Source organism: Trichosurus vulpecula, chromosome 7 (assembly GCF_011100635.1).
Source record: "Trichosurus vulpecula isolate mTriVul1 chromosome 7, mTriVul1.pri, whole genome shotgun sequence".
Lineage (NCBI taxonomy): Eukaryota > Metazoa > Chordata > Mammalia > Diprotodontia > Phalangeridae > Trichosurus > Trichosurus vulpecula.
In genome coordinates, this window is record NC_050579.1 from 190542024 (window position 1) to 190569786 (window position 27763).

General features: G+C 37.1%; 1 protein-coding gene across 2 annotated transcripts in view; it reads left to right on the forward strand.

Annotated features, from left to right (window-relative positions):
* The window catches only part of SNAP91 (synaptosome associated protein 91), a 166520-nt gene extending 141028 nt beyond the window's left edge, over positions 1-25492 (forward strand). For both annotated transcript variants that reach the window (XM_036766826.1, XM_036766827.1), the window contains 8 exons: positions 1374-1508; positions 3066-3215; positions 13941-13971; positions 14693-14804; positions 18781-18852; positions 18930-19034; positions 22948-23050; positions 24025-25492. In XM_036766826.1, the coding sequence (XP_036622721.1) occupies positions 1374-1508; positions 3066-3215; positions 13941-13971; positions 14693-14804; positions 18781-18852; positions 18930-19034; positions 22948-23040 (698 nt within the window). In that variant the 3' untranslated portion in view covers positions 23041-23050; positions 24025-25492. The remainder of the gene's footprint in view (positions 1-1373; positions 1509-3065; positions 3216-13940; positions 13972-14692; positions 14805-18780; positions 18853-18929; positions 19035-22947; positions 23051-24024) is intronic.
* Positions 25493-27763: the final 2271 nt, after the last annotated feature.

Genomic DNA, 27763 nt, shown 5'->3' on the forward strand with positions numbered 1-27763 from the left:
ACACAGCTACAACAATGTAAGAGGAAAGGAAAAGCAAATGAAAACTGAATTCTCTATAATTATAATGGCCACATTTGGCCCCAGAAAAAAGCTAAGAAAATGTATTTCCCTCTCTTCTTTGTGAAGGTGAGGGACTATGGATGTAGAATACTGCATATGTTATTGGACGTGGTTGATATGTTTGTTTTTGCTGAACTATGTACCCCCACCCCCTCATTTTCAATCTTGGTTATGAAGGATGGCTCATTGGGTGGATAAGGGACATATTCAGAAATTAATGCAATATAAAACAGAAGGTATCAATAAAAATAAGACTTTTAAAAAGAAAACATATTACTCATTTGGTCTTAGTTGAATGTTATTTTTTTCATTCTGTACTTAATAAGCAATTTCTAGTTTTCTTGTAATCCTAAATGTCTATTGCATCTCTCTTCTTCTCTCTACTCACATGTCTACCTCTCTCTTTCAAGCCCTCATCAGTTATCTCCTGGACTAGTTCAGTAACTTCTTAATTGATCTCCCAGATTCAAGTTTCTACCTTCTCCTGTTTATCTTCCACACAGTGGAAGTCACAGCTCAAGTGACACTCTTTAAAACAAATCTGACAATGTCATCCCCCATCTTTCTATGGCAGCTTTAATCAAATCCAAATTTCTCCGTTGGTCATTTAAAACCTCACACAATCAGTTTCCAGCCTGCCATTGTTCCCCTTCACTCTTGAGGCCAGCCCAAATTGGCTAACTGGTTGATCATCACACACACACATTCCATTTACATTTCTTTCTTACCACCATGTCACAGAATCCCTTCAAAACTCAACTCAGAGGCTACCTATTACATGTGGCCTTTCCTAATCCCCCCAGCTATACAACCAGCTGCATTAGCCTTATGTTGTGTGCATGTTGTTGGATTTCTGCATCCTCTCTCCAAGACTTTAAGCTCCTTGAGGGCAGAGACTTTCATTTTTGTCTTTGTATCCCCAGAGCAATTGCACAGTGTCTGGAACACAATAAGTATATAATAAATTTGATTGGTGGGTGAAGAAATGAAACTTAAATGTACAGAATAAAGTTATTGCCTGAATTTTCTTTAAAACATAAAGCATCTAGGATTAAAGTTTAGTTCTTCCTTGTTCTCAATAAAACTATTCATCTTACATTGTAATTTCCCAATTCTCTCATTCTAATTTAAGTTCTATATTAGGCAGTGATCTTTGAAAAATTCTGAACAATTTACTAGGTTTTGCAACTTTTTATCTATTCTTAAATTTAAATCGCATTTTTTGTCTCTATACTCCCCTAGCTCCTATTTACCAGTGTTTGTATATAATATTACTTTAAATGTTATTTTTTCCTTTTCAACTGTTTTTCCAGGTTTTGGAGGTTCTTTCATTGCACCCTCTCCATCACCAGTAACACCAGCTCAGAACAACCTATTGCAGCCTAATTTTGAAGCAGCTTTTGGAACATCACCATCAACTACGAGCAGCAGCTCCTTTGATCCCTCAGGTGAGGAAATTAAATGGACTTTTAATTTAACTTATTTGAATTCATTGAAAAATAACTTAGCTTATTTATTCTTTAAGTTGTCAAGAAAATAACAACAAATATTGGGTGTTGAGAACCTTATCATTTCAAACTTATCCCTTGTTCTGTATTTTTAAACTACTAATTTTAATAGTTACTTGCCATTAGTACATTTGTGTGTAGCATTAGGAATAGCCCACACACCCTCTCTGAATCCGTTTTTAATTTTTAGCAGAAATCTAACTTAACATGCACATCATCTCTTTGCATGTGCTTATCTTTGCATGAGTTTTAGAACTTAAGGGAAAACAAATATTTTGTACCATATAGTCAGTATCTGAACGTGTACTCTCACTGCTTTTGGCAGGAGAGCATGCCAGCTTGCATGGCATTCAGTTTTTCAAAGTTGAGATACAAATATAGAGTGTTCTTTGCCTGCCTTTAACCTTTCATCCCTGCTGTCATTTTGTTTGTATTCTCTTCCATTCTACTCTTCCTATGCTGGGTCCTTACTACAAATTTACAATTGGTGAGTTTTTGGCAATTAAGTGAGTTTAAAAAGCACCCTAATAATATCCCTTGCCTATATTCAGTTGCTTCTGTAGCTAGTGCATAATTGAATGCTCTATTTTCCCTCAATTTAAATTATAGTAGTACTACAATATTTATGATAGATGTCTAGCAAATATTACTTGTATTGGATTTTAGCAATACAATTTTCTAGAACCTATGGATATGGTTATCAACAGATCCTAGTGTGAGTCTGTATTTGGAAGGGTCCATTTGGATGACTGAAACTTCTCAAATGGTGTTTTACAAGATGAGTTATGAGTCATTAGGTAAATCTCTACAGGGCCAGCTTTTTGTTTGAAAATTCATAAGGAAATTAATTATACTGCTTTAGGTGTGATCTTAAAGTTGTAAGCAAAAGTTACCTAGGACAAAAAAAAGAATCATAGCTTTCAGTATATATCTAAAATACAGACTAAGTATAAGTTTATTCACTATAACTATTACTTCTCAGGTCTTAACTATATGACATTCATTTCATTTGGTACTCTGAGAATAAACCATTTACTCAAATTTAAATGCTCAAAAATCACAGTGGTTTTGTTGTTGTTTCAGAATAAAGGATTCTGATTTACATTCCTAGCACTTCAGTGAATATTTAGATGTTCATTAAATTTATTTCAGCTTTGAGAGGTCTGTTTCCATACTTGAAAAATTATGAGTTAATTGTTGAATTATCTTCTTGCCAAGAAGAAAATACTTTTACTTTTTTGTAAAAGTATATTATTTACTTGTACCCACAATTTTAATTAAGGTAATTTCAGTTACAAGCAACCCTCTGTTAAGTCTGTAAATGACAGGAGAGTTGTCCATCTGCACTGGTAAAGAGAATTTCCTAACTGGGAGCTCTGTACACCTATGAAATCAAAGCACTCACCCCTACCCCCACCAAGAAAGAAATAAAAGAAGCAACTCAATTCTATTGTTATTTTAAAAAAATATTCTGAACCTGATCTTTTTGAATTCCAGTGTTTGATGGTCTAGGGGATCTTCTTATGCCAACTATGATCCCTGCTGGTCAGCCTGCACCTGTTTCAGCTGTAACACCGGGTCCTGCTATGGCGGCAAGCAAAGCCCTTGGAAGTGATCTTGATTCATCTCTTGCAAATTTAGTAGGCAGTAAGTAACATTTAAAAGTAACCTTTTAAGTTAAATAAAATTAAGTAAAATTATTTGATGAAAGTTATTTTTGTTTCCAGTATTCATCTTCTGATGTTTATACCAAGAGTAAATAGAATTATCCATTAGTGAGTATAAATGTTTTTCCTAGTATAGGTCCATAGCTATTAATTCAATTTAGTAAATATTTACTAAGCACTAGTAGGCTACCAACAGCCTTCAGTCTCTCTTCATATGCTCTTATCTCAGTCTTACAGACTGATTTCCTTCAACTCAACAAGCTTTTATCAAATACATTATGTGTACCAGGCCTTGTGCTAGGTACTAGAGATGCAAAGGTAAAAATGAGGCAGCTAGGAGGCATAAGGGATACACCACTGAAGTCCAAAAGGTGTATCTTATATAATAGCTATGTGACCCTGGACAAATCACTTAAACTTTTTCATTCTCATTTTTCTCATCTGTAAAATGAGAAGGGTTGCCCTCCAAGGTCCCTTCCAGTTTTAAATCTTCAATTATATGATAACAGTGCCTGCCCTCAAGAAGCTTACATTATACGAGGAGAAAGCTAAATATACACTGATTTTTGTTTTTATTAGTGTCCGACCCTTTGTGACCCCATGGATCACAGGACGCCAGGCCCCTCTGTCCTCCACTGTCTTTCAAAGTCTGTTCAAGTTCATTTTCATTGTTTTCATGACACTGTCTATCCTACCTTCAGTCTTTCTCAACGTCATGTCTTTTACAATGAATCCCATCTTCTCATCATGTGGCCAAAGTATTTTGACTTCAGTATTTGACTTCTGATGAATAGTTGGCATTAATTTCTTTAAATATTGAATAATTTGACCTGCTTGTTGCCCAAGAGACTCTCCAAAGTTTTCTTCAGCACAATTGGAAGGTGTCAGTTCTGTGACATTCAGCTTTCTTTACAATCCAACTCTCACATCCATACATTGCTATAGGAGAAACCATAGCTTTGACTATGGTTTTTAGTATGTCTCTGCTTTTTAGTGTGAGATATACATATATGTACGTATGTACACACTCACTGATTTATAAATGCAGAATATATACGAAGTAAGTACAAGGTCATGGAGGTGCTATTTGAGTGGGTGAAGGGAAGTACTAACACTGTCACTTAGAGTGGTAATAGCTGGTAGTCTTTCTGATCTATCTAAGCTGTAAATCTACCATAGTGGCCTAATGCAATCATTCTAGAAAACCAGCATGCAAGTGTAATCACCAGTATCAGGTGTGGCCCTGTTGCCTTAAACAGCTCCTGCTGATAAGTAATGGTGGCGAGTGGTTAACATCAGGTGGCTGTCCTGACTAATTGACTACTACTGCACCTGTGCTGAGATGGCCTTCTGTATGCCTCTACCTGGGAAGAGAGAAAGGAAGGTATTCACACTTCCCATGCTAACCCACATCAAGAGACAAAGCTATTTTCACTGTGTTCTTGAAAAATAAAATGGCTGCCTATAATGCATAGACTTGCCCTCGACCTCTGCCTTCTGTAGCTCCTTTTCTTACAGTCTTCCTTGGGGACTGCTCTCCATTCTGTTTTACTTCCAATCCCATTTTTCTTCCTCAAACGTAAGCTTTCTTCCATGTTGCCTTGTTAAACATACTCAGCTCCCCCAGACTGCTGCCCAATGACACCTCTTTTCAGTCACTGGCATTCAGGTTCATGTATTTTCCATTTTTACTAGCAGAGAACAAATGTGGTACCAAAATGTGTACTCACTGTTTCATAGAATCTCAGAATTGGGGAATTTAGAGTTTGGTCGATATCTCTATAGCAAGCTGTCATCCGACTTCCACTTGAGGACCGCCAAGACTGATGAGGAACTAATGGCTTCTGAAAGTAGCCAATTTTATTTTGGAGTCCATTTTGTAACAAAAGTGTGACTTGCAGCTGGTGTGGGGGTGTAAGACTAAGAACACCAGCACACAGGAGGGCTGCTAGCACAGATTCTTTAATCTGCTTTTCTAAAGAAAAGCAACTTTAAAGGGGTCAGCAATCTTACTTTAATCAAATGCAGAAATTATAAAAACGGAGCAAATACAAACGGCAAAGACCAACAGACAGGGCTTCCAACTGTCTGACCAAAAGCAATACATACATAGTTACCAGAGAGAGAAGCACCAACACCTGGGGAGAGGAAGGGGGGCTCCTTAATGGCTACCCAGAGTCTCATCTGGCTACCTCACGTAAACACTCTTGCCTTGAGTGAGCCCCAAAGCAAAATGCTAACCTCACAGTATATATACTCTTCTTCAGAGTCAGAGGGCATCACAACCCTCGTGACCCAGGCTCACGTGACTCAAACTCATGTGACTTAGGCTTCCATGTGACTGAAGCAGGTCACATGGGCCTATGAATGCATGGGAAAGATCTTCCCATTAAGCAACTCCCATTAAGCAAAAATACATTAACAATACAAGGTTGCACTAAAATTATTAGGAAAGTTTTTTCTTTAATTTTTAAAAATCTCTTTCCCTGTAACTTTCATCTAACTGTCTTAGTTCCCCACCCACCCATCCCTACTAGAGTGAAACAGAATAGCCTAATTCCACTCTCACTTGACAAGGCTTTACCTTCTCTGAGCCAGTAATCATCTCCTCCCAAAATCTTCTCTAAGATAAATAGTCCCAGTTTCTTCATCTGATGCTTTTTTTTAATGATCTCACCATCCAGCATGCTTTCCCTTGACTGGAAAGGAAATGCCTTTCTAGTTCACCTGTGTTCTTCCTAATTGAACATATACTCCAGATTTGGTCTGACATGTATAGAACACAAAAGAACTGTACTTCTTCATCTATTTTAGCTGCTAGCTAGTTATATCGCCCCTATTCCATAATTATATCATTGGTTTTTTTTTTAACCTAAGTGTAGGACTTCATGTTAACCTCTATAAAAATTTCATTTTGACAGATGACATTTCTCCTGGCTATCAAGCTCTTTTGAGATGATAACTATTGTATTTGCTATCCCTCACAGCTCTTCATTATAATGAAATTTCATTAATATCACTCTTATGTCTTCAGGCAAGTCATTGATAAAAATTTTGACCAATTCAGGGCCAAAGACTGTATTTCATTGCACCCCACTAAAGACCTTCCTCTAATTCAACAAAGATTGACACTCTTTGGGTCTAGTCATTCAACTAGGTCTGACCCTACTCTCTGTGCTATCATATATCTAGCGTGTATCTCTATTTTGTCCACCAGGGTGTGATGGGACTTTGCTTACTGCCTTACTCCACATCTGTGGTATTTCCTTGATCCAATTTACCTTCCCTGTCCACAAAGGAAAAGAAATAATCTGGAATTAATTATTAATGAACCCATACTGGCTCTAGTGATGACTATTTCCTTTCCTAAATGCTCACATACAGTTTCTTTAATAATCCATTCTAGAATTTTTCTATAAATGGATATAGAGCCATTAACTAATAGTTGGCAAAAATCCACCTTCTCCTTTTTGAAAACTGGATCATTTGCCCATCTACAATCTTCTGTAACTTCTCTCATTCTCCATGATTCTGAAAAGATCAGATATTGGTTCATGGTCATTTTTGGCAAATTATTTTACTATATGAAGAGTAATTGATTTGTACCACATTACTTGAATTCATTTAGGGCAGGAATGTTTTTTCTTACTATCTCATTTTCCTTTTTTTATTTAATATTTTTAGTTTTCAACATTGATTTCCATAAGATTTTGAGTTACAAATTTTCTCCCCATTTCTACCCTCCCCACTACCCTAAGATGGCCTAAATTCTGATTGCCACTTTTCCCAGTCTGTCTTCCCTTCTATCACCCCATTCCTCACCCCTTATCTCCTTTCCCCTTGTAGGACAAGATAGATTTCTATACCCCATTGCCTGTATATCTTATTTCCCACTTGCATGTAAAAACAACTTTTTTAAAAAACATTTGTTTTTAGAGCATTGAGTTCCAAATTCTCTCCTTTCTTCCCTCCCCACTCACCCTCCTTGAGAAAGCAAGCAATTCAACATAGGCCACATATGTATCATGCAAAACACTTCCATAATAGTCATGTTGTGAAAGACTACCTATATTTCCCTTCATCCTATCCTGTCCCCCTTTATTCACTTTTCTCCCTTGACCCTGTCCCTTTTCAAAAGTGTTTGATTTTGACTACCTCCTCTCCCAATCTGCCCTCCCTTCTCCCACCTTATCCCCTTCCCCCCTACTTTTCTAGAGGCTGAGATACCCAGTTGAGTGTGTATGTTATTCCCTCCTTAAGTCAAATCCAGTGATTCACTCATTCCCTTTCACCTGCCTCCTTTTCCCTTCCACTTGCTTTTTCTTGCCACTTTTATGTAAGATAATTTACCCCATTCTGTCTCTGCCTTTCTCCTTCTGCCAATATATTCCTCTCTCACCCCTTAATTTAATTTTTTTTAGATATCATCCCTACATATTCAACTCACCCTGTATCCTCTGTCTATATATACGTATATTCCCTTCAACTACCCTAATACTGAGAAAGGTCTCATGAATTACAAATATCATCCTTCCATGTAGGAATGTAAACAAAACAATTCAACTTTAGTAAGTCCCTTATGACTTCTCTTTCTTGTTTACCTTTTCATGCTTCTCTTGATTCTTGCATTTGAAAGTCAAATTTTCTATTCAGCTCTGTTCTTTTCATCGAGAATGCTTGAAAGTCCTATATTTCATTGAAAATCCATATTTTGCCCTGGAGTATTATACTCAGTTTTGCTGGGTAAGTGATTCTTGGTTTCAATCCTAGCTCCATTGACCTCCGCAATATCATATTCCAAGCCCTTCTATCCTTTAATGTAGAAACTGCTAGATCTCGCATTATCCTGATTGTGTTTCCACAATACTCAAATTGTTTCTTTCTGGCTACTTGCTGTATTTTCTCCTTGACCTAGGAACTCTGGAATTTGACTACAATGTTCCTAGGAGTTTTCTTTTTGGGATCTTTTTCAAGAGGTGATCAATGGATTCTTTCAGTTTCTATTTTACCCTCTGGTTCTAGAATATCAGGGCAGTTTTCCTTGATAATTTCTTGAAAGATGATATCTAAGCTCTTTTATTGATCATGGATTTCAGGTAGTCCAATAATTTTTAAATTATCTCTCCTGGATCTATTCTCCAAGTCAGTGGTTTTTCCAATGAGATATCTCACATTGTCTTCCATTTTTTCATTCTTTTGGTTCTGCTTTATAATATCTTGATTTCTCATAAAGTCACTAGCTTCCTCTTGCTCCAATCTAATTTTTAAGGTAGCATTTTCTTCAGTGGTCTTTTCGACTTCCTTTTACATTTGGCTAATTCTGCCTTTCAAGGCATTCTTCTCCTCATTGGCTTTTTGGAGCTCTTTTGCCATTTGACTTAATCTATATTTTAAGGTGTTATTTTCTTCAGTATTATTTGAGGTCTGCTTTAGCAAGTTGTTGACTTGTTTTTCATGATTTTCTTGCATCACTCTCATTTCTCTTCCCAGTTTTTCCTCTACTTCTCTTACTTGAGTTTTCAAATCCTTTTTGAGCTCTTCCATGACCTGAGACGAATTCATATTTTTCTTGGGGGCTTTTGATGTAGGCTCTTTGACTTTGTTGACTTCTTCTCACTGTATGTTTTGATCCTCTTTGTCACCAAAGAAAGATTCTATAGTCTAATTCCTTGTACTCTGCTTGCTCATTTTCCTAGCCAATGACTTGACTTTTGAGTCTTTTGTCAGGGTATGAATGCTTTCAAAGTGGAAAATGCTTTCTCCCAATCTTCAGGGGTTTTGTGCTGCTGTTTTTTAGAGCTACTTCTATTCTGAGGTGGTATGATGCTCCTCTCCTGGCCTGTGCTCTGGTCTGTGAGTGCAGGCACTCCTTTCTGCCATGTAACCACCAGGAAGACTCCCTCTCCACAGCCACCACAAAGCTCTGCCACACCAATGCTCCTCCTCCCCCAAGACCCACCAACCAGGACCATGACCCAGATCTAAGCAGGGAAAAGCAAGAGAATTTTACCTCAGCACCAGCAAAGCAATCTCTATACTCCTGCTTTGATCAGCCTCTTAATTCCCCCCACCGTGTGGGCCTGGGTTTCTGGAAGCAGCCACCATGCTGTTGCTGCTGCAGCCACCTCCACTGCCCCAGCCAGACCCCACACTTCCCTTACCCAGATCCAGCAGTTTTCCCACTGACCTGCTCCATTGTCTTTGGTGTTTGTGGGTTGAGAAGTCTGGTAACTGCCACGGCTCAGTGATTCAGGGCTTTGAGGCCTGCTCTGCCCTGTTACTCCGGTCTGGTCTGTCCTGGTGCAGCCTACATTGGGCTGTACTCCATTCCCAGCATGGTGCAACAGACCCTTCCCAGCAACCATCCAGACCGTCTTGGTCTGGAGACTTGTTTCCCTCTGTTATTTCGTGGGTTCTATAGCTCTATAATTTGTTTAGAGTCATTTTTACAGGTGTTTGGAGGGATTTGGGGGAGAGCTTAAGCAAGTCCCTGTTTTTAAGCCACCATCTTGGCTCCGCCCCTACTATCTCATTTTCTTATTAGCTCATTGTTGGTCTTCAGTTGCCTCTTAACAGTTTGAAAATGTCTCCTTGACCTTATTCCTATCCACCCAAACAGTAGACCTATTCTTCTCTTATTGCTCTTGGCTCCCAGCAAAGCTTAAAAAACACTACCCCCAACCCCCTACCCCCAGCTATGTCTTTTGTCTTTAACAGTTTTTACAAGCCTCAACTTATTCTAAGCTTTAGCTTTCCTGTTTTTATTCTTATGGGATCATGCCCCTCTTTTGTCTTTTTTTCCTGAATTATTTGCCCTGACTTCTGTCTTTGGTCTATGACCTATTAAAATCTCAGATCATTTTAGAACTTTTAGAACACCACATCAGACTCTTAGACCTCTCATATTCTTTCTAGGAATCAATAAGGAAAGCTCCAAAGGAAAGGATTAACAAACTGGAGAGAGAATCAGGGCTAAGGGAAACAGAGCTAGTGGGAATGGGGCCATCTTTAAAAAGATTAAGCTAAAGTAACTGAAGACACATAGAACTATGTTTACAACGGAAGAAGAGGAAAAATCATGCTTTGGGGGGATAAAACAACATTGAAGACAATAGAGGAAAATATAAAGTTAACTCTCATAACTTTAAATGTGAATGATTTAAACTATACAACAATCTGTCGCCAACTAAAACTGAGAAGATGGAAAAACAATTCACTACACATCATGTGAATCCAAAATAGCAAGCATTGCAATCATGCTATCTGACAGAGTAAAAACAAACTTTAAAAAAATAGATAAACAAGGAAACTATATCATACTGAAAGGAACCATAGACAACAAACCAACACCAGTAACAAACTTATACACTCCAAATGCCTTAACATCTACATTCACAAAGGAAACATTAACTGAACTACAAGAAGACAATAGGATAATAATGACAGGAGGCTTCAATATCCTTCTCTCAGTTTTGTATAAATCTAACAGAAAAACAGAAAGGAAACTATGGAACTGAACAAATTGCTGGAGAAACTAAACTGAGGTGTTTTTTAAATGAGACTACAAAAGAATATTAATATAGCTGGAGGAATATTCAGTGCTCAAGGCTTTACCTTACCAATATAATAAAAATGACAATACTATCTAAATTGATTTATACTTTTAGTGTTATTCTGATCAAATTACCAGGGGATATTTTATAGAACTTGATAAAATAATAAAATTCACTTGGAGAAAACAGGATACACAAACACACACACACACACACACACACACACACACGCTAGAAGAAATGATAAAATAAGGATGAAAATGAAGTATTACTTCCAAACTTCAAACTTTATCATAAAGCAAAAGTGGGCTAAACCATCTGGTATTGGTTTAAAATGTAAAGATAAACCAGTGGAACAGACTAGATAAGGGAGAATCAGAAACAGTGCAACTCAATAACCCAGTGTTTGATAAAGTAGAAAATATAAATTACCAAGACAGGGAAAAAACCTCATTTTTTAATAAAAACTGTTGGGAAAACTGGAATGCAGTCTGGCAGAATTTAGGCTTAGACCAACATATTATGCTATATTGTACAATACATTCTAAATTGATGCCTGACTTTAATATTAAAATCATACCGTTAAAAAATAGAAAAAAAGCAGATTATGTACCTCTCACAGCTGTGGGTAAGAGCTGTAGTCTTAACCTGTTAGAAATATACTCACAGTCTAGCAATAAACAATACTTATTGGGAAACCAGAAAAGTTTTAATTATATTTTACATTTATTCATTCTGAATAAACAGGTACATCCCCTGAATGGCGTACAGGAGAGTACAAGGACTCAGACAAACACCAGTCCTTTTATTGACTTCCAATTCGAATCTCCCTCCTGGCTCTTCATTGGCCCCTGACTTCCTACATCATGCCCTCCTCAAATGGCTCTTAAACCTTGCATACAAGCCTCTAACCTTTCACCCGATTAGAAGTCTGGTCTCTGCTAGATCACAGCTCTGATTAGAACTGGTTCTGATAAGTCACCTGACTTAGAATCTGCTATCGCTATCCTGTGGGAACAAAACTGCTCCCACCGTTTCTCACATAACCAAATAAGAGAGACAATTAAAGAATTAAAATAGATGATTTTGATTATTTGAAACTGGAATGCTTTTCCACATACAAAATTAATTTACCTAGGATAAGAAAATATCTTTGTATCAAATATCTCTGATAAGGATTTGGTATCCAAGATATAGAAACTATATATATATATATATATATATATATATATATATATATATATATATATATATATATAATAGCCTGTCCCCAATAGATAAGTACAGATATGAAAAGATAGTTTCTAACTAAAGGAAATGAGCATGTATGGTCCTTTGGATATGAACACATAGTTACTGGGTTTTACATCCCAAAGAAGCCACTGATAAGAGGAAAGTCCCCATATATACCAAAATATTTATAGCAGCACTTTTGTGAAAGCAAAATATTGGAAATAAAGTAAATGCCCATTGATTGAGGAATGGCTAAATGAATACATTGAAATACTTTGTGATACATGAATGTAATGGAATATTACTGTGTTGTAAGAAATTATATATGTGTTGAATACAGATAAGTATGAAAATATCTACATAATTTTATACAGAGTAAAATAAGCAGAGCCATGAAAACAACATACACCGTAATTACAATAACATAAATGGAAAGAAGAACCACACACACATACACTTACACACACATATACATAGACATACATATACAGGTCAAATGTAAATATAGCAACTATAAAGATCAAGCATAACTGTATCAAACTGTTATGAGAGGACACATCCCTTGGTGGAGGTGGTAAGTTCACAGGTGTTACATATGCACGTATTTTCAGATATTTTCCAATGTATTAATCAGTTTGCTAATTTCTTTCTTAGTTTTATTTTCTGTCTTTAAAAATGCTATTTGCTATATGGCATGGCTCTCTGGATAGGAGAGAGAGGAATACTGAGGATAACTATGATGATATTTTTTAAAAAGACATCAATAAAAACTTCTTTAAAAAAAAAACAAACTAAAGTTCATTGTATTCTCCACAGGTTGGAATATACATATTTGAAACCATGAATGACCACTTTTGCTCCTCCTCTTTTGTGAATTGTTTTATATGACTTTTTTTCTTTCTCTGTCAGGTATATTCTACATGGTGTCTGATGTAGTTATTACTGCCCTTCCATATGAAGTTTAAATACCTCTTAATCAGATCAGCCAGTCTCCTGCATTAGAATGTGAGAAGCTGGAGGGCAAGGACTAACTTACCTTTCTTTGTATCCCCAGCACTTAACACACATAGTGCTTGGTGTATAAGTAGTAAACATTTAATACTATGTGATAGAGGGGTTGGGGGAAAACTTGTCATAGCCCAAATATTGACATCATTAATCTATATCTGGGATTACAATAGACGTAGATTCATCATGGTTCTAGCATCAGAATAGCAATATAGTGTACTATTTATTATAGTTATCTAGTACATGCAAATAGATTATTTTTTAAGAATGACATTCTTTAAAGCACAGTCTACTTCTCACATACAAGCTTAAATAAATACTTTTAAGTATTCAAGCAACTATCAGGGATGGGGAATCTGCGGCCTTGAGGCCACATGCGGCCTTCTAGGTCCTTGGGTGCAGCCTTTGGACTGAGTCCAAGTTTTACAGAACAAATCCTTTTATTAAGGGGCTTTGTTCTATGAAGTTTGGATTCAATCAAAGGGCCCAATTCAAATACCCCCTGGTATTAATTCAGAGGGGAAAACTATCTTAGTCTATTAAACTGTTACAAAATTGCCTTTCTCTTCAAGCTCAGTTGATTCATATTTACTTGTACAGTTATTATTCTTTGACTTCCATTCTGAACACCTAATCCTATTTTGTAATATCAGGAATTGACAAAGAGTAATATTAACAGTAAGATATTAATATTATTGTTAATTATTTGGCAATAATTAAACAGAATAACATTTTGAGGATAAATTCTGAAGCTTGGAAAAATATCCATCTAAATAAACAAGTATATATGCTTTATAATACAATTCTTTATTTGGTGATTTGAAAGGAATTTTTTTCTTGGAGCAAAATAATGATCTAGTCTAAAGCTATGTTTCATATGTTGTAAAATCATTCTATTTATCTAATTGCAGATCTCGGGATTTCTGGCACCACATCAAAAAAGTAAGTACTCTGAACCATACATTTTTTGTTTTGTACTAAACCGAGGAGTGGAGGAACAGTGTTAAAGCATTTTTCTTGGAATAACTATAGTCTATAATTAATTAATTCAGCTGTTTACTATGAAATACATAAACTGTTATGTGGAACCAACAAAGTAAACTTCTATTTTTTGTACATTAAGTGATAATGTGAAGAAGTTCACTGTGTTTTAGAGTGAATGTGAAGTTTATTCATTCTAAAATTAGGTCCTTTTAAACATAAGATTGGAAAAATATTAACTATTCACCCTATAAATGTGTACTTTATGGGAATAAGATATTTATTTCTCTTTAATTATCACTAAAACATATTTAGAATTATTTTAAATATTCTGGTTTCATAATTGGGAGGTAGCACTTATAGTTAGTTTTAAATACTTAGTTTCATTTTGGATATTAATTTTCAGTGAACAACATATACAGTATTTCCTATAATTGTTTTGGCATGTTTATAACCAGTGAGAGATATGATCATGTAGTTTAATTAACTGGCAAATTGGAATGTTCTGAAATATGAAGTAGAATTTCTATAATATGCATTTTTTTCAAACCCTATTAAACTATCTTACATGTCATAATAGACACTAAAGTAGGAACCTCCTAGCTCCAAGTTTTAGCATATTTTAAATTTCAGTTATAATTATTTCCTGACTATCTTATTCCATTTGCACATGATACTTTAGGGGAGATCTTCAGTGGAATGCTGGAGAAAGGAAACTGACAGGAGGAGCTAACTGGCAACCAAAAGTAGCACCAGCAACGTGGTCTACTAGTGTCCCACCAAGCGGCCCCTTGGTATGTAGTACTGTCTGTCCTCATCCAAATCTCTGATTTAATAGAATATTTCCAAAATACAGACTATCGTACTTCTTAAATTCCTTCATGTAACGTTCTACCACTTCTCAGCCATGAAATATGAACAAATGTGAACAAGACGCTTAATTCACTAGCATCTTAGTTTCATCAAATATTTTTACTTAACAAGGAGAAATAATATGAGCATAGTACTTTATGTTAAATGTAATATTTTAATAGGGTTAAACATTAAAACATTCATATGTTCTGGAAGCTTTCTGGAAGCATTTTAGTAGAATCCATGATTTTGGAGGTCTTCATCTAATATCTTATTCATTATAGCTATAATTATGTATTTTTTAACTTGTCTATCTTAGTTGTAATTAAAACTTTTTTACAAGAAAAGTTGGGCAATTTTCTATTGTGGAAGTGAATTTTCATTTTAAAATTCTGCAATTCAGCTTATCAAATTTTTCACTAAACTTGAGAGCATGACATCCCTGCTGCAAGAATTAATATATTACTGGCATCCCTCGGTGATAGCATAATGTTATAAGTACTACAGACTTGATTTACTAGTCATTTTTCCCTAAAAGACTTGAGAGTGCAATAAGAACATACCTTTAGTACAGACAAATTGATGACTTGGGAATTATTTTATGAAATCCCAGCTCCTAAGAAATTAAACACTAAATCTCACTGCTTACTATTTGGGAAAGTTGGCTTATTCCACCTAGTGCTTCACTTTTGAAGACATATGTATGATATAGTGAGCATGGACAAAGACACCTTCCCAGTCAACCAAATCAACCCAGGCAGGCAGTATAAATAAAGGAAAAGGAACAAAGAATCGAACACACTTAGACCTTTCTCCATTCCTCTGGAGAACCAAAGAATGGAGAGGTCTATTTAAAGAAAGTTAAGAGAGGTCCTTAAGACCTATTGATCCTATCCCATCATCAGTTAACCCCTTGTGTTCTCCATGGCTCTGGCCTTGGGTAGAGTCAAGGGAAGACACAGCTGGGATCTGTGGACACCAGCCACACTAAAAATCAGCATCTTATGATGAGCACAGGGCTGGGCTTGGAGATAGGGACCTGGATTTTTCTATTCTGGTTCTGCCACTGCATGACTTAGTACAACAATAATAACAGGTAACATTTATATAAAGCTCTCCCTGTATACTGGCTCCTTCCCTACTGCCTCTAAACATGCCCATGTCTCCCTCATCTTAAAAAAAAAAACCCTTACTTCCATCCTTGCTAATTATCATTCTATATCTCTTCTGCCCTTTGTGGCTAAACACCTTAAAAAGGTAGTCTACAATAGGTACCTCCACTTTCACTCCTCTCAGTTTCTTCTTAACTCCTTTCAATTCAGCTTCCAATCACATCATTCCATTGAAACCACTCTTCCCAAAGTAACCAGTGATCTCTTAGTTACTAAATCCTGTGAGCTGTTCTCGGTCTTCACTCTCCTCAGCCTCTCTGTATCCTTTGACACTGTTGATCACTCTCTTTTCCTTCATACTCTTCTTTGTCTAGGTTTCTCAGGCTTCACCCTCTTCAGGTTCTCCTCCCATCTATCAGACCACCCTTTCTGTCTTTTTTGCCAGATCCTCATCCAGATCACACCTTCTAAACATAAGCATGTATATCCCCAATGCCATACCCACAGCGGCTGCTATGAATATGCAGGCGTATTCCCAGGTTTCAATTGCAAGATATAAAAGATTCTCTTTATGGGAGACGAAACCAAAACATTTACTCAAACACCAGAAAGCCAAATCCCTCATAGCAACAGAGAAATCTATACATATTATCAATGCAGAGAGCACCACCATCCCCAAGCCTTCCCTCCATCAAACAAACTCCCTTCAGCGAGATCACTCCCTCTCTCACTCATGCTAGCTGCTCTGCCTCTCTCTCTCCAAGCTCCAACTCCCTCCAATTTCCTGCTCCACTTGTTTGGCAAGCTCCTCCCACCACAGGCTCATGTAACTCAGACTCATGTGACTCAGGCAGGTCACATAGACCTATTAATGGATGGGAAAGATCTTCCCATTCCGTTAACAATACATTAACAATACAACATGCCTCAGAGTTTTGTCCTGGGTGCTCTTCTCTCCTTCTAAGCCACTTCACTTGGTGATCTAATTGGCTCCTATGGATTTAATTGCCATCTCTATGCTGATGATTTCTACCTACACCGTCCTAACCTCTCTACTGACTACCAGTCTCACGTCTCCAACTTCCTTTCAGATATCTTAAACTCAACATATTCAAAACTAAACTCATTATTTTCCCCCTAAACTTTACTACCCACCTACCTTCTCTGTTACTGTTGAGAGCAACATCATTCACCCAGTCCCTCAAGCTTACAACCTAGGAGTCATCCTGGATTTCTCACTATCTCTCACCCCCATCCCCACACCCCACACCCCTTACCCCGTGTCCAATCTGGTGTTGCCAAGGCCTATCAGTTTCACCTTTAAAATATCTCTCAAATCCACCCCCTCTCTCCTATGATACTACCACCACTCTATTTCAGGCCCTCATCACCTCACACCTAGACTGTTGTATAAAAGCCTGCTCAAGGGTCTACCTGACTCAAGTCTCCCTGCTCCAATCCATCCACCATTCAGCCACCAAAGTGATTTTCTTAAAGGTCAAGTCCTGTCATGTCACCCCTCTACTCAGTAAATTCCAGTGGCTCCCTATCACCTCCAGGAACAAATACAAAATCCTCTATTCAAAGCCCTTCATAATCTGGCCCCTTCCTACCTTTACTATTTTCTTACACCTTATTCTTCACCCTGTACTACCCTTTGATCTGGTGACACTGCCCTCTTGGCTGTTCCATAAACAAGGCCCTCCATCTCTGTCTTCTAGGCATTTTCTCTGGCCACCCCCCATGCCTGGAATGGTCTCCTCCCTCATCTCTACCTCCTGACTTCCATGGCTTCTTTCAAATCCCAACTAAAATTCTATTTCCTACAGGAACCTTTCTCAAACCTTTTTAATTTTAGTGCCTTTCCTCTTTTAAGCATTTCCTATTTACCTTTAGCTTGCATATATGTGTGTGTGTGTGGTTTTTTTTTTCGCCTCCTCCATTAGATTGTGAGCTTTTTGAGGACAGAGACTGTCTTTGCCTCTTTTTGTATCCCTAGCTCTTAGCACAGTTCCTTGAACATAGTAGGCACTTAATAAATATTTATTGACTGTCTAAATACCAGATTTTAAAATGATCACTAGACAGTTTGAATTTAGATGCTATATCAAGAATGTGGGACAAAGTAAATCTAATAACACATATTCATATCCCTTAAGAAAAGTTGATGTTTGGTTCACTTCAGTTCCCTAACTTTCTAATTGCTTTTACTTTTTTAGTATCCTATTTTGTGAGATAATTTTTGTAATCTACCATATGTAAATGGCATTCCTAAATGTTATTTATAAATAGAAATTTGATTCTGTCCAGGTACAAAAAGGTCTTCAATCAAAGTTCAAAGACATAAAGTTATAATCTAGGCAGAAAAATAGCCTTAATAATTAGAGAAAACAGTAAAGTTGGATTGAAGATACAAGAGAAAAGCCTTATGATTAAAGGTCAGGCCCAGCACCAATCTGAGCATAGAAGGTATAAGTTGTACCTGGCAGGGGAAGGAGGGGAGATGAGAGAGGAGGAGAATGTCATGTGTAGGACAAATATATAAAGTGGAAAGGAGTTGTGCATAAGTGATAAATGTGAGAATGAGAGGGGAGAAAAAACTGGTGAGGGGATACTACATGTCAGCGGTAACATGATGTTGTATACCATCAAAACATAAAAGTAGTAATCCTTTTTGCAGTTGTCTGGTATTTAGTTGTGAAGTCTGAGAGACAAAACATAAAATTCGCATAATATGAACTCACTTATTTTGAAATCACATTCTATGAGCTTTAAAAATCGTGTGCATATTTTGCATGTTTTTTAGCAAGGAGCTAGTACAGTTCCTCCAGGTGCTGGTGCGCCACCCGTCGGTCAGCCAGGCACAGGATTTGGAATGGTAAGAGGTCCCCATAATTAAATTTCTCTGTATAATAGATTCAGTTTCATGTTCTGAAGTTTTAAATAATATTTCAGCCTTCTGCTGGAACGGGTGTGCCCATGATGCCACAGCAGCCAGTTATGTTCGCACAACCTATGATGAGGCCACCATTTGGAGCTGCCTCTGTACCTGGTGCACAGGTAAGTTTTTCTTATTTTTTAATGAAATAGTAACATAAAGTTTCAAGAATATTAATTGCCACGCACACAGTTTAAAAAACATTTATTTTCCCAGATCTCTTCTTACAACTCCATTGTAAAGGCCACCTGGCAGCAAGGGTAAGAAGGAAATGTGGAGAAAAGTGTATCAATAGTGTCAGAGTCGTACTGGGTACAAACCCAGTTTCCATTCTTCTAAAAGGGTCAAGAGGGTAGGGAGCAACGAGGTTGCTGAGTTGGAGGTTACACACTAGTATAATGCTACAGAAGAGAATATTGTTTCTTTGTAGCTCACAATATATGTTCTCTTCATCTACAAAGACAGAATAGTACATGACCTTGGAACTGTTTTTCAAGAGTGGATCCAACTTAATTCTCTTTGTCCTTCATGACTGACATTCTGCATTTGCAAAATATTGAACCAGGATAAGAATAACACTAAAGTTTAATCTTCTTTGTATGTAGCTAACTAGTACGACCCTCAGTCTTAGACTTGTTAGCATTATGCTCCATCCAAAAGAGCTGATTGAGGTAAGTAAGCCTTATAGAATTAAGTTCATCACTTCTCAGGCAAATACTATGTGCAGTTCATTTGCTAGATGTTGGAGATACAAGGACAAAAAAGGAAACAGTTCTTTCTCTCGAGAAGCTTATAGTTTAATGGAGTATACTACATATACACAGATGTGTGTGTATATATATATGTTTATATCTAAATACATATGTGTGTGTATTAGGAGAGATCAAAAACAATAATAATTAGCAAGTATTGATACAGCGCCTACTATGTGCCAGCACCGTGCTAAGCACTTCACAGTGATATTCGGGTTCTATTATTGAGGAAACTGTAGCAAACAGAGTGAGATGTTCTAGAAGTAACATTGCCGAGTTCTGGCAGGTGATTAGTCTGGTGGCGTGGGGGGAAGGAAAAATTAAAGACAACTCCAGGGTTATGAATCCTTGAAACAAATAGGGAGGTTTAGAGAAGGGATGGGCTCAGGAGAATGATCAGGGCTGAACATATACCTGTGAGATTCGTCTGTGTATTTAAGATGCTTGAACCCAAGGGGTGGTGTTAAAAATCAGCAGTTAAATTCATCCATAATTGGGGTCATCAAAGGAGACAGGCAGGAAGAGGAAGCCTTGTCACAGAAGCCAAGAGAGGAGAACAGCTGTCTAGGGCAAGGCCATGTTTAGCAGAAGCTAAAGTGTCAGGGAGAGGTCAAGGAGATTGAGGAATGAAGAAAAAAGCCACTGAATTTAGCAGCTGAGCTCACTGCTGGTCTTGGAGAGAGCAAATTCAGTAGGTTTGTTGGGTTAGAGTCCTTCTTGCTAAGATCTGAAAACTGAGTGGTGATGAGAAAGTGGAGACATTGGAGTAAATGCCTTTTGTAGGAGCTCAGCAGTGAAATGAAGAAGAGATATAAAATTAGCTGATAGGATCAAGTGATGGGGTTTTAGGAATGGGGAAGACCTGGGAATGCCTATAGGCAGTAAGAGTCAATGAATAGGAAGAGATTCAAGATGGGAGAGAGAAGGAATACTCAACAGGGCAAAGGCCCAAGAAGAGATGAGAGGAAGTGGTATGAGAAGCACAGATAGATTTTTTTTATCTTAACAAGAAGGCCAGACTGCAGCAAAAGCAGAGAGGGTATTTTGAGAGGTGGAAAGGAGGAAATGAGGGAACTCATTCACCATAAATGACCTTAACTTTCTCTGTAAATGGAAAAAGCAAAGTCATATGCTTCAGGAAGAGAGATGGAGGGCAGGGCTGGCATAAAGGCTTGTAAGCAGAGAGAAGATTTAGAACAGGCACTACATGATAATCAAAAAAAGTAAAGGGCTTCCTTATCTACCATCAAATTTAACCAAAAAAATAGGTTGGTAAGATTCTTCCTGTAATGTGATTATATAGTAAACCTCTATGTTATGGTTCTGCCCTGCTTGATGGGAAACTTTGAATTGTCTTAAGAACTATTTTCCCTATATCCTAAAAGGAGCAAAGTCTGAGTATGATAGAGAATAATACTAATAGCTGACATATAATACTCAAAACATTAAGTGCTTTGTTTAAATTATCTCATTTGAGTATCAAAATCTATGGCTTCAGTGCTACAGTATTAACCCTTTTTTACAGATGAGAAGATCAAGGCCAATCAGGGTTACAGGCAGAAGTTGAAGCCACCTTTTCCTCCCTATATTAAGGTTAACCTCTCTGAGCCTCAGTTCCCTCATCTGTAAAATGGGCATAATAATCCCCCCAATACCTACTTCCCAGGGTTGTTTTGAGGAAGATACTTTGTAAATATTAATGTGCTGTACAAATGTGAGCTATATAATCCTAACAACTTATCCTACATCAGTATTAGTTCTTTTTTGGTTTCTTTTATAATTCATTTCAGTTGGTGGAGATTACGTCCCACTTGAAGTTACATTCATCATAAAATGGTTCCCTGAATTTCAATAGACCTCATTGTCTGAGGAACTCTAAACCTAACTTATATCTTCATGCAAAAATTTTTGAGTTGTCCAAACCTATGATTTCATCAGCATGGAAACTCCCAGTGTGGAAACTCCCTCCACCCCTGCAGATTAGCAAATCCTCTCATTTGGAACCTCAGAGGATTGCCTAGAGGCATTAAAAAATTGTCAGACCAACAAGTCAACATGCATTTATTAAGTTGTGATTTGTCCACAGTTATATGGCTGGTATACCCCAGAGACAAAACATGGACTCAGGTCTTCCTAATTTTAAGATCAGTCTTTTATCCACAGATCTACCTTTCAATGGGACATTGTTCATACTTTAAAGTTGGTAAACTGAGAGATAAACTTGGTTGTAATAATGTATTTCTTTCTACTAATGTTCTTTCTACTCAATTAACCCACCTTCCTTGCTTCTCTGAAGCTTTAATTATTTGATATAACATAAAAGACATATCTAACTCGATTTCCCCCGTGACAAAAGTTATACAACTACACAAATGTCATTTAGCATATTTGTATTTTACAAAAAAAAAAAGGGGGGGTTTGTTTTGTTTTGTTTTTTCCCATTCCTCTTAGCAAAAAGGAAACAAAAAACTGCCAAGTTCCTGAGCCCTTGTCTCTGGTCCAGGCACATTATAAAATGGCTTAGGTGGCAGCTGAACCAAAACAGATTCCAGCTTTTTCTTTCAAATTCTGTATGGATATTTACCTATATAACTAAGAGATGTTCATTTTACTATTAATAATCGACTTTACCATCTTCTGTCTTAAAGGCTAAAAAAAATTAACTGGCTAAGAAATAACAGCAAATTGCTTTTGGAGACAAGATTTATCTGGATAAGTTTATCCAGTTAGAATAAACTTGCTTATTTTTGATTAGCACTTGTTAATATGAAATCCTAAGTACACTTTCCTAATCACTGAGTAATTCTTAAACAACTTCCTGCAAACTCATTCTTACTATGGAAAAACGTATTAAACTTTCTTAGCTTAGTGATACTGGTATCTTGATATAAAAATTCCTTCAGAGAAATGGGTTTTGACTGTACGCTTTTGATATGTGTGTATATGTCTTACTAAACTAGCCTAGTTGTTTACATTGTCCCTACAGTGACTAAAGTCTTATTCTGCCAAAGTTCCCCAATTTTTTTTCAAAACCTGATATTGAAGTGTTTGAAGTTATAAAAACTATATATTTTTCCAATCTCAAATCCAATATTATATTTTGACTAAGTAGAACACAGTATTGAAGGTCTTGTTTTTTTGTTTTTCTTTTCTTTTTGTAAACTTTAGGCATCTAATCTTTTGCATGTTTGTTCTGTGTAGTAGTTTTGTGTTCTACCTAATCCTTGTATATCCTTATTTGCTTTCTATGCCTGCTTTTTTTGGCTGGATTTTCTTCCATTAGCTTTCTCCAAGCCCTACACCTGCCACTCAGAGCCCCAAGAAACCTCCAGCAAAGGACCCACTAGCGGATCTTAACATCAAGGATTTCTTATAAACAATTTAAGGTATATAATATTGAGCTTTTTGTGGGTGTGTTTGCAGTAATCACATAGTGTTTAATGATTTCTTATGTCCAAATCATTACATTTAAATGATGTAGAAACCTGTACGTTACTGAGAAAGCTAGTAATGCTTAAAACTGACCTAAGACCTAAGACTTTTGGAACACTTTGTATAATATAATTATACTGCTACAAAAGATCCATGATTCATTGGTGTGGTAGGTCCCTCTGGCTATATAGATCACACCCTCTCCATGCTTTAGAAGATGGTTTTTCAATTGTTGTAATAAAAAATTTCATCACTCTGTGACCAGTCTATTAGTAATGAGTCTCTCTGCCCCAAACATGATTGGTCCTCAAATAATAGGCACTCAGTCTGTCAGTGGTGGGACCTGACAGAGCATGTGTGCACTAACATAACTTTCTAGAACTCAGAGTCACCTTTATGCAGTGATGAGGGGGCATTGGAATAGAATCTTACAAAAACTATCAATGAATTATTTAACTTTATTTAATTTAAATAATAAGAGGGCCATTCTTCAGACTTTATACTCCAAGGTTACACAGGTAAAGCACAAATGACATTCTCCACAAGTTGTTTAGAAAATATGAGCACTTTGATCACACATTTGACTTAGGAATTATAGAAAGTTAAAACTTGCAATGTTATAATTCATATTTTATTCTAAAAATATATTTAACTGTTTGGATTTTGAGTAATCTTATTTTTATTTTATCAACCAAAGCTTAAAAATTCCTCCCCTTAAATCTCTTCAAGAATACTAATGTCGTTTTTTAAAGCTCTGATTAGAACCAGTCACCTGACTTGCAATCTGCTATCACTATCCTGAGGAAACAAAACTCCTCCCACCATTTCTCACAAAACTTTGAGGATACCTAAACAAATCTGAGGTGTACTTTGGAAGATATTGTTACATTCTACTTTCTAATTGAAGTATTTTTTTTTGTCTTCGCAGCTGCAGTTTTTGTGACTGAATAAGGGGGGGAAAGTGAGTTTGGAGACTACAAATAAGTTTGATGCTCAGAGTTTCAAAGTGAGCCACCAGTACCAAACCCAGTGCTTCTTCATATCTTCTCTTCCAAAACGTGTAGCCCAGCTGTGAAAGTGAACATTAGGAATGTGTACTACCTTAGCTGTTATCCCAACTCTCTCACTTTTAGTGTATTGGGGTTATTTGTGTGTTTTACAACTTAGACAATGGATGTATGTTTCTGATGCCTTTAGTGCTTTTCTGAACCTCATGTGGGACAGATTATGCAGCTGTTGTGTGGTGAGCTGTTTGGAGCGATGTGTCTGTGTTTTTTGAAAGTTTCAATGTATATAACTTTTGGACAAACCCTAAAACTTTCTCCATAAGTTCTGTTTCCTTCTGTATCTCTGTTATAAGGCATATGTGATAATATCAGATGATAAGGAAGACACTCTTAAGTATACAAACCTCTTTTTTTGGTGTGGAGTACATTTTTCCAATCACAGGAATTTCAATTGTTGTGAGAAATGTTTATTTTTGTGGCACTGTATATGTTGAGAAATATTATTATTTAAAGGAATATAAAGGTTAACTTCCATAATAAACACTTCTCCTTGAAGCTACCTTACCAAGAACGAAGAATCATATTGGAAAGAATACCATATGGATCATTGTTATATTTTAAAATATATATATTTTCATTATATTTGACAAGTTTTGCATCTAAATTGGCTTATTTATCCAGTTTTGCTTAAAAGCACTGAAGAATAAGTAAATGGTCAGTTTCTCCTCATGTAGTTGAAAAAAAAGCAACCATAGTTGTGCTCTCTCATAAGGGGTTTAAAGTTACTGTGGAGGCACTCTTTGGTATGTAGGTAGTCAGAATATTACTGCAAAGATTGTTATTTTTACTTCACCTTTTATGTACATCTGTTTAGTAGTTGTGTGTGTGCTTGTGTGTCTGTGTATCATAGACTAATGTTTCTCCATTCCTAAAATGAGCTCTGAGTAGGGTTTTTTTTTGTACCATTTATAATTAGGATTTAAACTAATTCAATGAATATGCTCTTTCACTGTACATATTGGATTTTCCCCTTTTTGGTTTGGTTTTTTTTTTTCATACTCTTTGTGCTGATGGCTTGGCTGAAGATTTCGATGGAGAAATGAGGTCACTGTTGATCAGTGTTACAAGTGGCTTGGCAGCTCTTTGTGAAAGCATATTGGGTTGGAAAGATGTTCACCTAAGTCTTTCAAATTATTTAATCGATGTATGGTACCATTTACAAGTGGTTGTATCTGAATTTACTGTGGGGATAACATACACTGTAATGGGGGAAAAATAACATGAAGCTAATTTCAAAATGGCTTTTCTTTGTATTTTGGTTTAAAAACCCAGTGCATGTATGTATGCCCTCTGAGATGCAATAAACACCTTGAACAAAGAAAATGCAAACAGAATTCATGTTTCTTTTGTTTTATTGGTGGAGGGGAACATAGGGAAAGACTGTTGCAAATTAAACTGTAGCTGCTAGAATTGAGTTTGGGGAACAGCTGCTAGTGCAGTTTGACTGGAATATAGACTGTATGAAGAAGGATGATATGAAGTAAGTCTAGGATGGAGATGGGATCCAGAATGTGGATGGCTTTAAATGCCAGGCTAAGAAGGTAATATTTTATCACTGAGGCAATAGTGAACTACTGAAGATTTTTTTAGTAGGGAAGTTACGCTGTTTTAGGCACATTAATTTGGTAACCATGTAGAAGATTGGATTGGAAAGACTTAATGCAGGTAGACCAATTAGGAGACTACTGCAGTAGTTCAGGCGAGAAATGATGGAGACATGAACTAAGATAGTGTATTTTAGTAGAGAGGAAGATGCTCCAAGGCATATCATGGTGACTATTGAGTAATGTGTATCTGGCGATGGATTGAACATGGAGGTCAGGGGAGATGCAAGAGAGAAAAGATTCAAGAATGAGTACAAAGTTATAAACCAGGGTAACTAGAAGGATGTTGGTTTATTCTGTAGATTTAAGGAAGTTTGGAGAAAAAAGAATGAGTTCCATTTTGGAAGTGTTGAGTTTGAGATACCATCTAGGTAAAGATATATAGAAACCATTGGTTATATGTAACAGAAGTGAACCCAACATGTTTAGTGAGGCCTCTGTGTAGTAAGGTTTGTGGTTGGGTGGCTTGAAGGGAGGCAGAACAAACATCTCTAGCCTCTTCTCCCTTCACCCTTTGCCATGGGAGATTTGCCAGGATGAGGAGCAGGACATTGGGGGCAGAAGCCACTCTGCTGCCCTCAGAAGGAGGGGAGACTGGGCTAAAACTCTATCTATCAGCTCCCTTAAATATTATTAATCTAGTGGATATGATGGTTCAATCTAACTTCTGATTACTTTGTCATTATTAGAAGAATGGGACCCTAAGCTCTATACCCAAGGCTTGATCCCTTTCCCACCAAATACCATTTCCACAATGAACACAGCAAATAGCAAAGAAACGCATTTATCCAAATCATAGCAAAACAGAAATCAGAGAAGGTATACATGGGAGAATATTCACCAGACAATACAAAATAAAAGCACTCTCCCATTGGGAACCCAACCAAGAAAGAGTGTCCATGATCTCACCCAAGGGAGAAACTCCCTAAAGTCTCCAGTATGGCAAGCTAGGGGTGGGGACATGATGGAGACTGCCAGCTCTTCTCATATTTTCCCGGAGTATTTTCCTTCAGCAACCTGAAAAGGGGTTGGCCTCTTCCAACCAGAAGAAGCACCTCTCAGGACTCAAATCTAAAAGAGTTCTGTCAAAAACCGGCTGAGAACTGAAGGTCTCTTGGGCTCTCACCAACTCTGCCTCTCACATGGGGCAGGCATTTATCTCTGATAAGGAGAAAATCCCGTACCAATGGGCTTTGGGACAGGAGTTACATATATACAACAGGAGTTCAGGAACAGTTTAGACATCATACAGGTATGGGAATTACATGTATACACACTGTTGAACTCAGGAAATCATGTAGATCACTATGAAAGTGTACAGAGAAAAGAGAAAAATGCCCAGAATAGATCCTCAGTGGGACACCCAGAGTTGGTGGAGAAAAGAGGAGTATGGATCCAACAAAGAAGACTGAGTGATCAAACTGATGGAAAGGAAAAAAACAAGAAAGCAGTGCACGAGAGGATGGATGACCATTAAGATAAACAGACCACTGAATTTAGCATTTACATCATTGTTAACCTTGGAGAGAGTAGTTTCAGTAGAGTGATGGGGTTGGGAAAAAATTGTAATGTATCGAGAAATAAGGAAGTGAAGGCAATAAGTATAAATGACTTTGGGAGAGTAGCTTTGAAGGGTGTTAGTTTCAGGGGATGGAAGGGTGAATGAAGTGAAGGCTTTAGAAATCTAAGGGCAACAGCAGTTTGAGTACAGTTGTAGAAATGCAACACAATGATTGTTAGCTACAGCTAACTAGGTGGTGTCATGGATAGAGTGCTAAGCGTGGAGTCAGGAAGACCTGGGTTCAAGGGCAGCTTCAGACACCAGTGACCCTGGGCAAATCCAACCTCACTTTCCTCCTCTATAAAAAGGAGAAGATAACAGCATCTACCTCACAGGGTTACTGGGAGGATTAAGTGAGATATGTGTAAAATGCTTGGCAAACAGTAGGCACTAAATAAATGCTCATTCCCTTCCCTCCCCCTTCAATCCATCCTT